This window comes from Drosophila eugracilis, unplaced genomic scaffold, assembly GCF_018153835.1.
Source record: "Drosophila eugracilis isolate 14026-0451.02 unplaced genomic scaffold, ASM1815383v1 contig_445, whole genome shotgun sequence".
Taxonomy (NCBI): Eukaryota; Metazoa; Arthropoda; class Insecta; order Diptera; family Drosophilidae; genus Drosophila; species Drosophila eugracilis.
In genome coordinates, this window is record NW_024573311.1 from 1207061 (window position 1) to 1223403 (window position 16343).

The window sequence follows — 16343 nt, forward strand, 5'->3', positions numbered from 1 at the left end:
TCGCGAGTCGCGTCAGTCGATAAAAAAACTTCGAACGTGTTGGACGGAAAAACTCGGTTCGGCGGCTATGCGGGTATTTTTAATCTAAGCCATCAAATCCACAGCTACAGTGCATCAAATCGATCGGAAAGTCGAGGCAATATTTCTGAAAGTGTTTACAAATCGCTGGCATCGTAGTCGTTAATTGCAAAAAGGTAATTTTCGTGGTGCGAAAATCAAAAAGCAAAGTCAAACAAACTCAAAAAAAAAGGAAATGAATGTAAAAAAAAATCGATTATCCAATCTGTGTGCGGGTGTGTGTGAAGTGTATTCCTGTGAGCTTGTGTGTGCGCGAGTGAGCACTATGTGTGTATGCGTGTGCGATTGTGTTTGTTTAAACCACGGGATTTTTTATGCCCAAATCGAATAGCGAAAATTTAGCACACCGAGCAATAAAGGCCAATTTAACTAATTTAAAGTGTGCGAAATGTGGAAAAGTGCCTGCGAAGAGAGCGCTAAAAAGAGATCACAAAAATTAAACCAGAAGCGCATACACATGCAAATAAACTTGCGCACATACACGCACACGCACACAAGTGTATGTAAAGAAGTAAAAGCAAAGAAAAAGAAAAAACAGAAGCCAAAGCAAAAGACAGTGAAAAAAAAAAAGTATTTAATAATTTAAATAGCCAAAAATGAGAGGGGAAATCTGAAGAAGAGGAAGCAGCGCTGCGTTGCAGTGCGTGAGAGCGAGTGAGCTGGCACTATATCATCAGCTGTTTGACACTTGACACGATCGAAAGTCGCCCCTCGCTCTTTTGTTCTCTTTAGCTCTCCTCTCATCTTATTCTTTTTATTATTTTCTGAATTTCGAGTTTATGTGTGATTTTGTTAAGTTTATTTATTCAGTGATTATAAGCTGCTTTTGAGTTTAAATAAAAAAGTGCCAGCTAAGCGCTGCTAGAACAAAAACAAAATGAAAAAGAGGAAAGCAGCTAAAATATTTTAAAAAGAACTTGGAAAACTGGACTCTTATTTTTAACCACATACCGAATTTCCCGCTAATCTGTGCCGTTTTCTCTTCCGTTTCTCTTTGCAGCTTTTCAAAGTATAATAAATCGCGAGCATAAGCAACCTAAAGTGTTAAACCAAATGTTAGTCTAAGCCTAAAGTGTAAAACTAGTTTAAGACCACAAAAAAATAATTGAAACCAAAACGTGCTAAATCCAGAATTTAAACGCGTCTAAACCAAACGCCTTTAAAACCAAACCCTAAAACTACAGTAAAGATTATTAGCGAAAGACAGAGAGCTCCAGTGAGAAGCTCTCTTAGGCCCAGAAGGAGCAAATATTTCATCCGCACCGTTGACCCGTAACTCGGCAAAATAGCTAAGTCCATTTTGCAGTTCTTGAAAAAGAAAAAGTCCCATCATAGTTCCACATCCGGCGAGGGCAAGCTACAGGCGCAGTCCAGTTGCGAGGAGGAGGGCGGAGCGGCAGCGGGAGGAGCGGGAGCGGCAGCGGGACCCACAGCGGACCAGGCTAGCAGCAGCAGCAGCGGCCCCTCGTCAGCAGCCGCCGCCCATAAGAGCACGCCCCCCGCCGCCACAACCACTCCCGGTTCGGGGGCGGAATCAGGAGGAGCTAGCGGAGGAGGAGGAGGCGGAGCAAGCGGCTCCAGCGACGATCAGGCCCAAGTTTCGGCCAGTGCAACTTTTCGGTTGTCATCACTAACAGGCACTATCTCCAAGATGGGCAACAACGCCACCACGTCAAACAAGAAGGTCGATGCCGCCGAGACGGTTAAGGAGTTCCTCGAACAGGCCAAGGAGGAGTTCGAGGATAAGTGGCGCCGCAATCCGACCAATACCGCCGCCCTCGATGACTTCGAACGGATCAAGACCCTGGGCACCGGGTCCTTTGGCCGTGTCATGATAGTCCAGCACAAGCCCACGAAAGACTACTACGCCATGAAGATCCTCGACAAGCAGAAGGTGGTCAAGCTGAAGCAGGTGGAGCACACTCTGAACGAGAAGCGCATCCTGCAGGCCATCCAGTTCCCCTTCCTCGTCTCGCTGCGCTACCACTTCAAGGACAACTCCAACCTGTACATGGTACTGGAGTATGTTCCCGGTGGTGAGATGTTCTCGCATCTGCGCAAGGTGGGCCGCTTCTCGGAGCCGCACTCGCGCTTCTACGCGGCGCAGATCGTGCTGGCCTTCGAGTACCTGCACTACCTGGACCTCATCTATCGCGACTTGAAGCCGGAAAACCTGCTGATCGATTCCCAGGGCTACCTCAAGGTGACGGACTTCGGCTTTGCCAAGCGGGTCAAGGGACGCACCTGGACGCTATGCGGTACGCCCGAGTACCTGGCCCCGGAGATCATTCTGTCCAAGGGCTACAACAAGGCCGTCGACTGGTGGGCGTTGGGTGTACTCGTATACGAAATGGCAGCCGGTTATCCGCCGTTCTTTGCGGATCAACCGATCCAGATCTACGAGAAGATCGTCTCCGGCAAGGTGCGATTCCCATCGCACTTTGGCTCTGATCTTAAGGACCTACTGCGCAATCTGCTGCAGGTGGACCTGACCAAGCGCTACGGCAATCTAAAGGCGGGCGTCAATGATATTAAGAACCAGAAGTGGTTCGCTTCCACCGACTGGATTGCGATCTTCCAAAAGAAAATCGAGGCGCCGTTCATTCCTCGGTGTAAGGGTCCCGGGGACACGAGCAATTTCGACGACTATGAGGAGGAGGCGCTGCGGATCTCCAGCACCGAGAAGTGTGCCAAGGAGTTTGCTGAATTCTAAAGGAGCTCTTCGCCAGTCAGCCCAATCCCCTCGTTCCGCAGGCGTCTGCAACTGCAATTGTATCCGCTACTGCGATTGTATCTGCAACTGTTCCTGCTGTTGCCACCGCCGTGGCATCGCGGACCACGTCCTCATCGTCGTTGTCGTCGTCTTGTCTATATGTCTACTACTTACAACTACAACAACTGTAACAACAGCCTCCCCCCAAACCCACAACACAACAACTATCTATCTGTCTGCATCTACTCCACATCCAAACACTTTTGCCAAGATTGGATTTCTCGCCACACTCAACAATTTACATCAACGTAAGTATCTGAGACAACTTATTAAATTATCAAGGGTTTCGCAATATTTGAGCTGAGTTAGAAACTTAATGATTGCCACGTTGCTGCAACGAAAAGCTATTTTCAATTTACTTTAAGCAATAACTTTTTTATCGTGACCTTTTGAGTAAATTATACATTTTCTTAATCTTTAACTTTGTCAGCAAACAAACTTTTTACTCATTGGTTTACTTTTTGCTTTCTAAAAATAACAGTCTTATTCACGCTTAAATCATCTGATAAATAAGTTATTTCCTGTTTCTAAATAACTAAAATTTATTTGTATAACTCATTCAGGAACTAACAACAATTTTTTAAGTAGGTTCATATCTATTTAATAAATTTCTAATATAAAATACTTACAAATAGCATACTTTTCCGAATCGCTCGTTTATCTAACTTTAGAATGGAATATTAAGAAAAATTACAATTGACACCTTAGTTAGGATATACGCAGGGAAAGCCAGGTTCTTTATTTATTATGTCATATATCAATCTGCAAATTCACATAGAAGACTCATTCTCACCATTTGCCGGATGAGATATTAATCTATTGACTGTATTCCGTACTTTCTTTGGTAACAATTCCGTTGGCCATAGCTAAGGGTATTCAGGGCAAGGGTATACCGGGTTTTGTTTTTGTTTTGACTTTAGCTTGAGATTGATGGACGACGAGCGGTTTGATTGATTGATTGCTTTCCGAGGAATGTTTTTCACTTGTTTTTGAGGGAGCCGTAAAGTGAGAGCGAGTGAGTGAGTCCCAGAGAGTTGATTATAAGACAAAAGGCATTTGTAGCTCGTCCGTCAATTGTTCTGCCCGCGACAGTTGCTCGTACACGGAATTCTTTTAATTAGTTTCCCTCCAATGACTTGGCTTATTGATAGCAATATGCGGATGTTCCCCTTCATCTACTGTCCCTACGTGATGTTTTTCAACCAAAAGTCGAGCATGACCACTTACTCACAGCCGGACCCCCGCAAAGGGGTAAAATATCCGTAAACATCGTATCATTAATTGCAATAAGCGTCAGAATGCGGTCGTAAATGTTAACTGTAACAAATGGCAGTAATTCAAACGGCTCTAATCTCTACCGCAGACAAACTAGACAACTGATAGTAGCAAGGCAAACCAATTACGTTCAAAGGAATTCTTAGTGTTTAAAGTAAATTTGCACAGCAGTTGGTGGGGTTGTAAATCTTTCAAACTACAAACTGCATGTAGTTAACTTTAAAACGTTTTTCATATATATTCTTAATCTTCATTTTCCCAGAAGTGGAGTTACAAAGTCTGTGGGATAAACCTCTTAACTGTTTTGTGAATTCAAAATCTTTTCATAAATTAAATAGCAAGAAAGCTTTCCCATTTTAATTCCATGCGACTCCCACAATTTTCACAGAAATATAGTCATTCACTTGACCCATTTGAAAGGCTAGCGAGAAGGGGAGAGAAAGTCATGAATAATGTCAAAGCAAAACGCAGTAAAAGGAAATTATATCTTTTTTTTTATGAATTATTCCCCTCCATCTATTTCTTCTTTTCTTCTTTCGCTCAGCTTATTGCATGTCCGCTGGCCATTACCGAAATTGTGTTTCTTTTATCAAAGCCAAAAACGTTGCTGGTAATTAATAAATTATAATAAGTTTTATGTCCAAACATCAAGAGCAAAACAAAAGCAAAGAGCTGCGTGTGAAAGCCGCATAAAGTTTAAGAAATTGTGGAAATGCGAAAAACTAAAAACAGCAACGTTGAAACTAGCTTGTAAACTCTGTTTGGGGGAAAAACCTAAACTCTAGGGGGTTTGCAGTAACTATTCCAAAACAGATCAAAGGAACAAATTCCCAAAAATATTCACACCAAATCGTGCGGTAATCACCGACCATGACCTTGTCCGACCTTTGGCCTAGCCCCAAAAGAGTTGTCCATCTGACTGAGAGTATGTGGATTCTCTTAGTTATTTATGTTTCTCCTCGAAATTCCCTTGTATATATTTCCATGCGACATGTGTCGTCTACAGTTTTATTGGCACCAATTATAATCATTTTGTTGTTTTTGCCGCTTACCGCTTGCTGCTTGCTGCTTGCTGGTTGAGAAGGCCATCAATCATTTGTTTTGGGCCAAGTCAATTAGACTCTGTAGTCATGGGTACTAAGTATCGGGAATTAGGCTTACTTATTTACATTAACTCGACTCGGCTTTTCTGATTGTTTATCAATGCAAAGGCAGAGTTTGGTAGGGCGGTAAGGGGGAGAGGCCTGCTATCAGGCGAAAAAACCAGCTGGGAGTGGGGTGATTGGGAGGCACGCCTTAGTAGCCGATTTTCACTGATAAGCTAATTAAACTTTGGCGGCTGGCCTATGGCAACGATTTAAAGGTTTCTGCCTTAACAGTGAAGATTCGTTAGAAACTCTTTTTTTTTAAGAAACAAATATGAAAAAGAATTTAAAGTGAGAACATAAGAAGTAATAATGGATACTAATAAATTTTCTTTGAACAACAAAAGTTTAGGATTTCATAATTTTCTGTTAGGTATTATATTTATTTCTGTCATTCCATTTTCCTTTGTTCAAGTCTAATTAATTGAATTTCTCTCATTGTGAGATACAAGCTAAATTTCGAAGAATTGACGAATAACATGATTTTACTGCCAGCTTCTGGCATTTGGCTGATTTGGAGCGTATTGGACCCAAAGTTCAACTCCCAGCTGGATGTCGCTGAGCACAAACTTGTTCTCAGAAGTCGTTGCACAAGCACACACACACACAGATAGTCCCAACAACTTGGATTCAACACGCATTCGTCGTGCTCCAATAAACACCTAGACCAAGCCAAGTTTAGCAGTTAAGCAGTGAGTTGCGGTGGCTGAAAAAAAAAAAAACCCAAAGAATGCAACTGCCAACGCGCTTGTGAATCTGAGACGTTGTCTGGCCAATTTTGGGCTTAAAAGGGGCGGGGGAAACGGGGGCGGTAGATCGCAGACAGCCAGAGACAAACCGACTAGGCCGGGCAGCCTTGTAACAGTGCCCTCAAAAGCGAGCTTTTGCTCACAGCACGCACGCGCTGCAACTGCGGCCAAGTAAATGGCGATAGCAACAATAGCCCAGAGATACCAAGACAATGGTCGTAAAGAAGAGAAAACAATTAAGTCATAGAGCGAGGGGAAAGCCCGGAATTTTCCGAGTATTGAATAAGATAAATGGTTCTGGTTTCCCCCGGTGACCAATTCCATTTTCATTCTTAAAAGAGAGAGAGAGAGACACAGAAAGAAATAGAAGATGTTATTAAATTAAGTTAAATTTCATCTGTTTTAAGAATAAAATATTTATAAAATGTGTTTAATTTATATACAGTACAGGATTTTATATATTTTATTTTTCGTATAAACTCCAACAATCTGACTGAGTCAACGCGTCGTATGAGCAATATGCAAAAGAGAGCGAAAAAGAAGGCAAAGCAAAGCTCAAATTGTATTTTCGTTTTCATACGCATGAAGAATAAATTAAACGATTTCTGCCTTTGCCTTAATTGTGTTTGTTGATTTTGTTAACTTTTTCGCTTCGTTTCATTTCGTTTGGTTTTGCTTTTTCCGTCTCACTTTTGCGAACGGGTTTTCGTGTGTGTGTATGTGTGTGTGTGCGTCTCAGTCTGTCTCTCAGAAAACCCTCCTGCTCGCCCCTTCATTTGGAACCCCTTTAAAAATGTTAGGAGTGGCAGTTGCCGAATGCAGGCTATAAAAAACATTTAAATTGAGACAGCCACAGCGAGGCAAACTGGCAAAATCATTTAAATAACGCACACGTCGGCAGCAGCTTCGCAGTTCGCAGTTCGCCATGTTGTGCTCGTTTTAATTTTTGCCTTTTTTTCCACCTCTTTTTCTCTGTGTTTCATTTTGTGCAATTATTTTCGTCGTTTTTGCTTTCAAAATTGTAGTCGCTGTTTATTTATTTTTGCTACACTCTTTCCCTAGTATCTAGCTGCCGCGTTCTAGTGGAATGCGAGCGCATTTTGTTTTTGCAGCTAGAAAGGGGACGCTTGCGAAATCATTAAGTATATGATCTAGATCGGGATTGAACTGTCTTTATCTTTTCCGAACTGATCTTGCCTTGTGGTTGTTTATATGATTATCCCCCTTCATGGTCCAGAATTAATTATATTTCTGGATTTGATTTTGATTTTACAAATAAGTTAAGGCATTATTCCCTATTTCAAGGAATATAAATAATTTTAAATATAGATTTTAATTAATCAAATTAGGCAGTCAGAAAAACCAATAAATAAACCGAACTTGTATTAGTTCCAAACTATAAAAGATACTTTCAGCTCATGTCTTTCCATAAAATATACAATTTCCATAAGCAATTCCATTTTTATAAAACGTACAACGAGTTTAGCTAAGCTTTTCCTCTTATCAGATCTTTCCACTTGACTAAAGTGCATCTAATGGTCGTCGAATACGCTTTTTCACTTTCTTATGAGCGGTGTGTATCTGTGGGATAAACGCGGACTTTTCCAGCCACCCCTTAACGCCTGGCCATTCTATCTTTCTATCTATCTATCTGTCTGTCTGTTGGCCTGTTTGGCTGTCCAGCACAGTAACCAGCAATTTTCATTCAGAATTTATAGGCAAATAAAATAGAATTGAACATGGAAAAACGCTGCACAATGAAAATTGAAATTTTCTGTTTTTGTTTTAGTTTTAGTTTCTCATTTTTCGTTTTTATTTCATTTCCCCGTTGTTTACTGCCTTTTATTTATGGACAGGTGCTGTTATGTACATATGCATTCGACGGAGAGGAATGACTTCATACAAAGTTTCAGGCGCGACAAAAAAAGAAAAACAAGTTTATATACTTTACATGTTTCACTTTTATTTGCTATCGAATTTCTGCAAATTGAAAATTGAAATTCTTTGATTCAATTTAATCTAGTGATAGATATGTAGGTGTGTACTGTCGTGTTGGCTGGCAAATACTTTTCCGTTGATAACGAATTTTAGAATTTTGCAAAAACCGGACGGGAGGCAAAACAAACCGACATCATGTGGAGTGCTGCCCCCTTGAGGGCTTATCAGCATGAAATCATTAAAATAATAATAATAAAAAAAGGAAACTTATTGACGCCAGTTGTCATATGAGAAGCAGAGAGAGAAGCGGTTGTTGCTGTTGACAATGGGCTAGAAAACTAAAACAAAACTTGGTCCCCAGGCTAAAGCCAAACAACAGCTGGCGACCGTTGAGCGATAAGAGCCAAGACGAGATAGAGCAAACAAAGTGTGTTATTAGATTCATATTTATGCGGCTCCGGCTTCGAAGTTTTCCACAACTTTTCCCACAAGTTTCACAGCAGTTCTGGTCTGCCAAGACAGTTTTTTGTTCGTTTTTTTTTTTAATTTGTTTTGTTTGTTGGTTGGTTTTGTGTGGAATTGGGTTAAGAATATGCACCCCATTCATCGTAGGTCTTTAATAAGTCTGAACTGTTTGTGTTCTAGTTTCTGCAAGTTACATCACAATCATCGTCATCGTCGTTGCATTCATTTCCATGTGACCTGATAACAAAGAACCAACAAAATTGACTCCCCATCTGTAGTTACCTGTGTTAGCCCGTTCGTACATATAAATATTTTCTCTCTCTGACGGCTAGCACACAATTACAGTTATAGTCGTGCGTCTAATTGAATTTGATAAAAACCAGGCATAGGAATACAATTAGAACATGCCAGAGAGAGAGAGAGAGGGAGATAGAAAGGGACAGGCCACTGTCTCTTTCGCGCAAATTCAATACAATTGACATGTAATCAATAATAATTGTTGTTGTTGCTGCCGCCGCTGCTGCTGCTGCTGCTGCTGACCTGACATTGAAAGAGGGCGGCTCTCGAGGGGGCGTGTAGTGGTGGAACCAGGTGCTAGGCAGCCCCGCAAATAAATGAATATTTTTTTTTTCATTTGCCACCCAGCCCAGGCAGCAGCAACGCTCACGCAAGGCGTAATTATTGATTAATTATTTGTGTGGGTTTTTGCCTTTTTTCTTAAACACTCACCCGCTAAGAAACTACGCTAAACAAAAGGTCTGCACTTGAACCTTTTTTCTTTGCTGCCTTTCTTTTCTAACTTTTTGCCTTAATTGAATCATCAATCTCTTGGGTGACAAAACACTTTACCCCCCGCCCTCGTTTATCGGGGTTTCTTACTCTGCTCTGCTCCTTTGGTGCTTTTAAATATATTTTCTTTATTTTCTATGCGCTCAATTTAATTGGGTTATTACGCATGGAAAGGCTTTTAGCTCTTTGTTGACGTCATTTGTGTACGATCAGGGCACTTGTCAGGCATTTTCTAATCAGTTATAAACAATTGCCAAGATGTCCTTGACCTATAGTCACCATCATATACGATTCGAGAGTCTCCACCCCGCCTTAGCTTAACTCTCCTTGCAAATCGCTTTGGCAATTTCATGCTGCGTTAGTCGCAGCAGTTAGCACTCGAAGGCCATCCGTTGATAATTTAACTAATTCTATGCACTCACCTTGGACAAGTGCTAGCACAACATGACGTATACGCAACGCAACACGTTTGCATATATTACGCATACGCAATGTGGCCGCGATTAAAGCCGCCAAGTGTTGGCTTTGTCCTCAGCTGCTGGTGTCGAATGCTGCCAGCAGCAGATAAATGTAATTACTGTCTTATCATAATTACGAGTGAAATGAGAGCAGAAAAGAGATAATAATACGAGAGCAAGCCAAAGGATAGAGGGGAAAGTGCAGAGTGACAAGAAAAAAAAATAATAATGACGATGGATGGCGATGGTTTAGCTCATCGCTCATACGCCCAAGTGCACTCCATACACACAGAGATAGAGAGAGAGATGGCCACATAACTACAGCTTCCCACTGAATTTTTTGACCCACTCATCTCGCCCCTAACCTGGCCTCCCCTCTCTTGCCCATCCCCTAGCTTGAATGTTTCAATGTTGCTGCCGCCTTAGTTGTTTCAAATTTTAATTTTATTTTATTGCAGCACACAAATTGTGTGCCATGTCGCCGGCGGCGTTGTTGCGTGTAAGCCTCTGCCCATCTTCGACCACCCCCTCCATTATCCTCAGTGGCTTCCTTTGCCTGTGAGTGGGTGGACGGCAGGCGAGGGTCGATTCATAATTTAGTTTATAGTTTATTTATATCTTTTGCAGAACATAGGCTAACTTTTTACTGTGTGTAATGTTTTTTCACATTCAAATAATTAATTAATTTGACATTCAAGAACCAATTCAGTTTTATTATATTTATTTCCAACCGAATGCTCATCAGTTATAAAGGTCATCTAGATGCTGATACCGATGCAAAATTTTTCTAGAAAATATCATTTTTATTAATGCCATAATATAATTTTAATATGATTTGGAAGGTTGTAGATATAAAATTATTATAATATTTTGTTATTCGATTTTTTAAGATAATAAAAGTCATGATTCATTTGAATATCACAAGATTGCGATAAACTGAAGTAGTTTTAATGTTTTGTTTATCTCAAAAATTCTTTAAGCTATTCAGGCCCAAAACTATTGGACCGCCCACCGCTTGTAGCTGCGTTAGTGTGTAATGTTAATTGCCATCATGCGCGCGCAAGACAAGTTGAGTCTCTTTATGGCCACCTCTCAGCCCAGGAACGCTCCTCCTCCTCCTCCTTTCCGCTGCTTTCCCTGCGGGCACCGGTTGACCCAGCCCCGGCAATCCCTTCTGTCCATCATGGCCTACCCAATCTTGCCCTGCCTTGCCCCTGGTCTTTAATTACTTTCGTAGTTAATTTTGTTACAACAAAAAAGAAAAAAAAAGCGACAGTGGCGGCGGCAAAAACAGTGACAATGTCATTGCAAAAATTGAAATTTACTTTTAATTTGCGCTTCTGTGTTGTTGGCCCATCAGCTTTTTCAGTTCCCAATCTTGTACTTTGCTCCCTCCCGCTACCCATCACCCTCCTCCTTTCGTTCCTCCGTTGTCATGTTTCCGTTTCCTGTTCATTTCAGTTCAGTTCGTTTCGTTTCGTTGACATTTTCTTTCGGCTCGATGGAGACGTGAAAATGTAAAATTCAGCAGAGAATAATATACATGAAATTTCCTTTTAATTGATTTGTCTTGAGGGCCAACATCGATTTTCCCTTCTTTGTGCGGCCTCATCCTCGCCTTTTCGGCTTTTCCTGCCCTATCACGATGTCTGCCCGCTTTCGCTTGGCATGAAAATTGATTTGATTTCAAAGCCAAAAAGTTTATTGACATTAGATACGGCCAAAGAGAGCCTCTCTGTCCATTTATTTCTTTTTTACTTTCCCAATGCCCCAAAAACTTTTCCACACTTTGATTTACGAGCAGTGGCCAAGTATCGATGGGAGGGCGCCTTGATAATTGGCATGCCGATCCACACTCGCATTCCAATTCTGTGTTCTTTCATTCGCCATTTATTTCACTTCTCTTGGATCTTTTTCCTTCTGCACTCGTCTTGCATTTGTTTTGTTATTAAACAAAGTTGAAAGGTTCAAAGCGAGTGTGTCTGGGATGTGAGAATGAGCAGAACTGAATTGTTAACAACAAAAGCGCCGAATGTGAATTGCAAATTGCAGACTTCTTTTTATTTGGCGTTTATTGAACCCCAGACCAGAGTCAATGCAAGAGGGAAAAATGAGCTTTCCGCTGACTGACCAGTGACGAAGTCCATTCAAGTGTAAGGGCTGGGGGTCAAAGAGCGAAATGGTTAATTTGAAAGCATTCCAAGGGGATTTATATTAAAGGGAATAATGCCAATCAGAGATTAGAAAAAGGAGATTGATTCGATTTCGTCTAATTAATGCGATTTGATATGTTCTAAATTCAGTTATTTAAGGCGCCTTTAAGCTTTGATTAGGCTTTTCTTAGCTGAGATTAGTTTCGCGTTTAATTACGTAAAGCTTTTCTTAGATTGGGCTGTTCGAATTTATAGCAATGATAGACGGAAGAACTATATCTCACAAAAACATTTCAAAGGATATGAATCTATCGATGCGAGCATCTTTCTAATCAAGAATGCTAAGCTTTCAGAGGCAACTTTTCATCTGAGCTAGCAACAGTATTTTCCTACCTCTGGTACCTCCTGGAATCCCCTTTCATTAACACTATCCAACCTGGTCCAATCTAGCTTCGAAAATAACACAACTGGGCTTCTTGTGTTGTCTCCGAAATATGTGAAATTGTAGGGCAGATTTAAGCATGTTTGGCAGGCCCTGAAGATTCCTGACATAGTTTTTGACTTTGGACTGGCTTGACTCTACTCTTTTTACCTCTCTGAGTGTGTGTGTGTGTGTGTGTGTTTAGTGTTCTGTGCATTTTAGAAAAGGCCAAACGACGGGGCAACCTGGGACTAGAAACGAAGGATTGGGACAACGTGACATTCCATTTCTGCTGTTATCCACATCACCCCGACATTCAAAAGCTGTGTTAGTTCCCTTGCCTGGAGCCTTTGAATATTTGATGGCTACAAAACACAGACTGCATTTTAAAAATGCGTAATTACCGACAAGGGAAACTCGGCAACTGACTCCTTGGCCAGAAGAGGCTAACTGAATGGGTGGAATGTGGAAGCTCGTTTGTAGGATTTTTTTTGGGAGTGAGTCAGAGTTGGCCGAGTTGGTTGAGTTGGTTGAGTTGGTCGAGGCAAATGAATGAGCTAACTATAAATAAAGTGAAAAATCGTGAATGGCTTGTATTTATATACAGCGTTTGTACGTGGGCGGCTTGCAATATTTATAAGCTTCGGAATATGTAAATAATTTATATAACAAAAGAAACATAATAAAAAGTCTCGCGAGTGGAGTATGAGAGAGTACTTTTCACGGAGTTATTTTTATGGGGCAAGACATTGAGGCGACAGCTGGTCGAACATTATTTTCGTAATATTTTCATAGATATATTTCTCTGTGAAATACACTCATTTATAGATTGTATATGCATATATATATAAACAGTATATATATATATCTTAAGATATTTTCGGCTTGTCCACTCTGGTTGTCTTGCTTTTTGGCTGATTTATTGAAATGTTTTTCGTCTTTTGACGCTAAGCTGTGTGAAGGGGCTGAATTAAGAGAAAAAATTATATCTTATATAAATTAATTTATTTTTCATATGATTTAAGTATCCGCTGCCGTCTGTTATAAATAAATATATACCGAAATGTATTTTGATTGTTCTTTTTGGCAACATTTTTGTCATTGCGTGTAGGTCAAATATGTTGCCAAGAATTCACCTGCCACCATTCCATTTAGTTTGGCGCTAGTTTTGCCCCTAATTAAGCCAATACAGCTGAGTTCTCGAAGTTTGAGTTTGAAGTTCTTGGAAAACTTGTTACACCGAATGAGTTTTCAGATTTGTTCAAAGCAACTCTTTGCATGTTTTATGCAACAAAGAGAAGTTATGAATATTTTAGTGGTTCATCTTTTGGGTAATTTTCAAGCCTTTGGAGTTTGATGTCAATATTAAATAGGCTTAAATTTTTGTACATTAAGGTTGGTTGGTTGGTCACTTTTTAGGGTAGCTTCAAGGCCAGTGTGTCGATCGTTGGTTGGGTGAAAGTTTCTTCTGTACGCGTCCATTAGTTTTGTTACTTGTTTCACGTACTTCCTCCTCATATTGCAATCGCTTGTGGTTTTTTGTCTTACTTTTTTGGCTTATGTAATTCGAGACAATGGCAGACAAAAGATCTCTTGTAAATTCAATGCCAAACTCCATCAACTCACATACGTTACCTGAGTACACTGCACCTCTCCGGTTTCGGCTAACCGAACGTGTGTGTATCTGTATCTGTATATATAAAAAGATATAGATATACGGCTACCTTTGCGTGGGTGCAGCGGCAGCGCTTTTTGTTTCAGCGATAAAACGCCGCCTGAAAATATTTTTTATCATGTTATTCTTTTTGTTACACACACTCTACGTTGGCTTGTAGGTGTGTGAGTGTGTGTTTCGTATAAGAGATTTAATATAGCACGCTGCTGTGGCTCGCTTACGTCATGAGATGCCTCTGAGTAGGGGGTGGGGCTGTGTAGGTAGTGGAGCAGCGAAGCATGTGCCGGGCTGATAAGGCAAAAAAAAAAAACTATAAAACTTTTAACATGCCAATATGACCGAGGACATGGGAAAATTTCTCCAGCCCGCGGGAGTTTTTCCGCTGTCTCTCTCTCTGTGTGTGGGAGTGGGAGTGGCGCGGTATAAAGTGTTCAGTTGAAGTGGCAATAGCGCAGTTATCGTTCAACTGTCATGATTGCAAGAACCGTCCTCAATTGGAGCCTGTTTTACAACTTGATATATTTATGAGGCCATTAAAGGGGTTACAGAACAATCTATCAATCGTTTAGCTAGTCAAGTGTAGAGTTTCAAAGCTAAACTTGAATTTAAGCACTTAAGTACAACTTTTATTTAATAGAAACTAAGTTTAGTTACCGAAATACGTTCACTCAACCCAGTTCTTTGGTTCCTTAAACTCATAGAAACGACCTTGACCCAGCTGAACACCCTGAGCTTGTCGAGAAACGAGAAATAGCCACAAGACAAATTAAACATATTAATAGAATAGATTCGCTGTGACTTTTGGTAGTTTTGTGTGCTGAATGAGTTAGTGGGTTTGCTTGAGCTTAATTTGATATGCGGCAGAGGTTAAGAAACCCGAGTAGGAAGTACAGTCCGAGACCCAGTCAAGGTTGGGTGGCTATAAGACCGGACCGGATCGTATCGGAAGAAGTCAAAGCCGATCGAGACGAGCTCAATAAATTGTGAATTATGCAAATGTATGCTTGATTGAGTTTGCAGACACAACTAACACTTTTTGTCTCTTTCTTCTTCTTTTTTTTAGCATTTCCCTCCGTCTTCAAGTGGGACAGTTCGAGATATAAAAAAAAAAGAGAGAAACACAGCCGGAACCAACTTTTCATCTGGCGTGTGTGTGCGAGAGAAGCCGAGTGGAAGGACTTGGAAGACGATTTGAAATCCGGATACCGAAACAAGATATAGAAAACCGATAAAATAATGACTTACACATTAATATTCATTCATAACATATAGCGTATTTAACCACGAGACTACAGATATTTAGTTGTAAACGTAGCTTAGTCTTAACTAAAGAATACAAGAGAAACCGATAAAGAACCAGCAAACAGAAGAAGCAAGTGCAAAGCGAAAGTGAATGGAAGACACTTAGAGAAAAACAAAGTAAAGAGAGAACAACTTAAGAGGAAATCCAGGAGAATTGTCATCTAAACCAGGGCTAAAGAATTTCATTTCATTTCGATCGATCGATCGGTCACTCAGTCAGCTGCAGAAACAACAAGTTGAGAAGAGTATAAAACGCTTTAATAATTTTTAAATTAAATACAAAAGGTTAAATTTAACACAAAAATTATGGCGCACACAGTGTGCTTGACAAAAAAAAAAAAGAAAGAACAACAACAACAACAACAAAGAACAACAAACAACATAAGAAACATCAACAACAAGCAAACAAAGAAGCAGGCAAATCTTACGATAAATTAAAAATGTAATTTGTACGGGAGAAGAGCAAGAGAAACGTGTTGAAGCTGAAACTGAAGCCCTCAAATGAGAACACTTGTCCGGCCAGGTGAAATCAGTCCGGATTTGACCAGCCAGATCCACTGAAACGCTCTCTTGCCCCGAGCTCCTTCCCGCTAAACGAGCTTGAGTTCTTACATAGCCCCCCACAGACAATTTGGCGTCTTTAGCGTAGACATGTCTCTAGATATTTATATATATTCGCGTATATAAATGTTGTACAATCAGCGACGACGTGCAACAATAAACCAACCGATCGGAAACAGAATCAGAATCAGTAACATAATCAGAATCATTTCAACAGTGGCACCTACAAATATGCGCACTCAGTCATAAATAGTTATCCATCCAAAACACTAATCGCAACTTAAAAAAACACACACACAACCTATAAAGCAAGTAAAAGTAACAAGAACAACAACAAGAAACATTTGAAACGCAGCAAGAAAAATATATATATATATAAAGTAAAACAAAAAACTAAAAAAAACAAAATCTAAATGTTTACATTTAAGCCACAAAAAACAAAAAAGAAAACAAAAAAAAAAAATCAACTGAAATTTGTGTGTATAAAACGTATAAAACTTAGCATTAATGAAATCAAAGAAGAAGCGGTTGGATAATGCCCAAGATGTCGACGGAGTCATG

At 40.4% G+C, this 16343-nt stretch overlaps 1 protein-coding gene across 1 annotated transcript; it reads left to right on the forward strand.

Annotated features, from left to right (window-relative positions):
- Position 1: 1 nt before the first annotated feature.
- LOC108110701 (cAMP-dependent protein kinase catalytic subunit 1) lies at positions 2–15588 on the forward strand. The gene is made up of 3 exons (XM_017219843.2): positions 2–194; positions 1079–3099; positions 14983–15588. The coding sequence occupies exon 2, from the start codon at positions 1730–1732 to the stop codon at positions 2789–2791; it is 1062 nt and encodes a 353-aa protein (XP_017075332.1). The 5' UTR covers positions 2–194; positions 1079–1729; the 3' UTR covers positions 2792–3099; positions 14983–15588.
- The last annotated feature ends 755 nt before the right edge of the window (positions 15589–16343 follow it).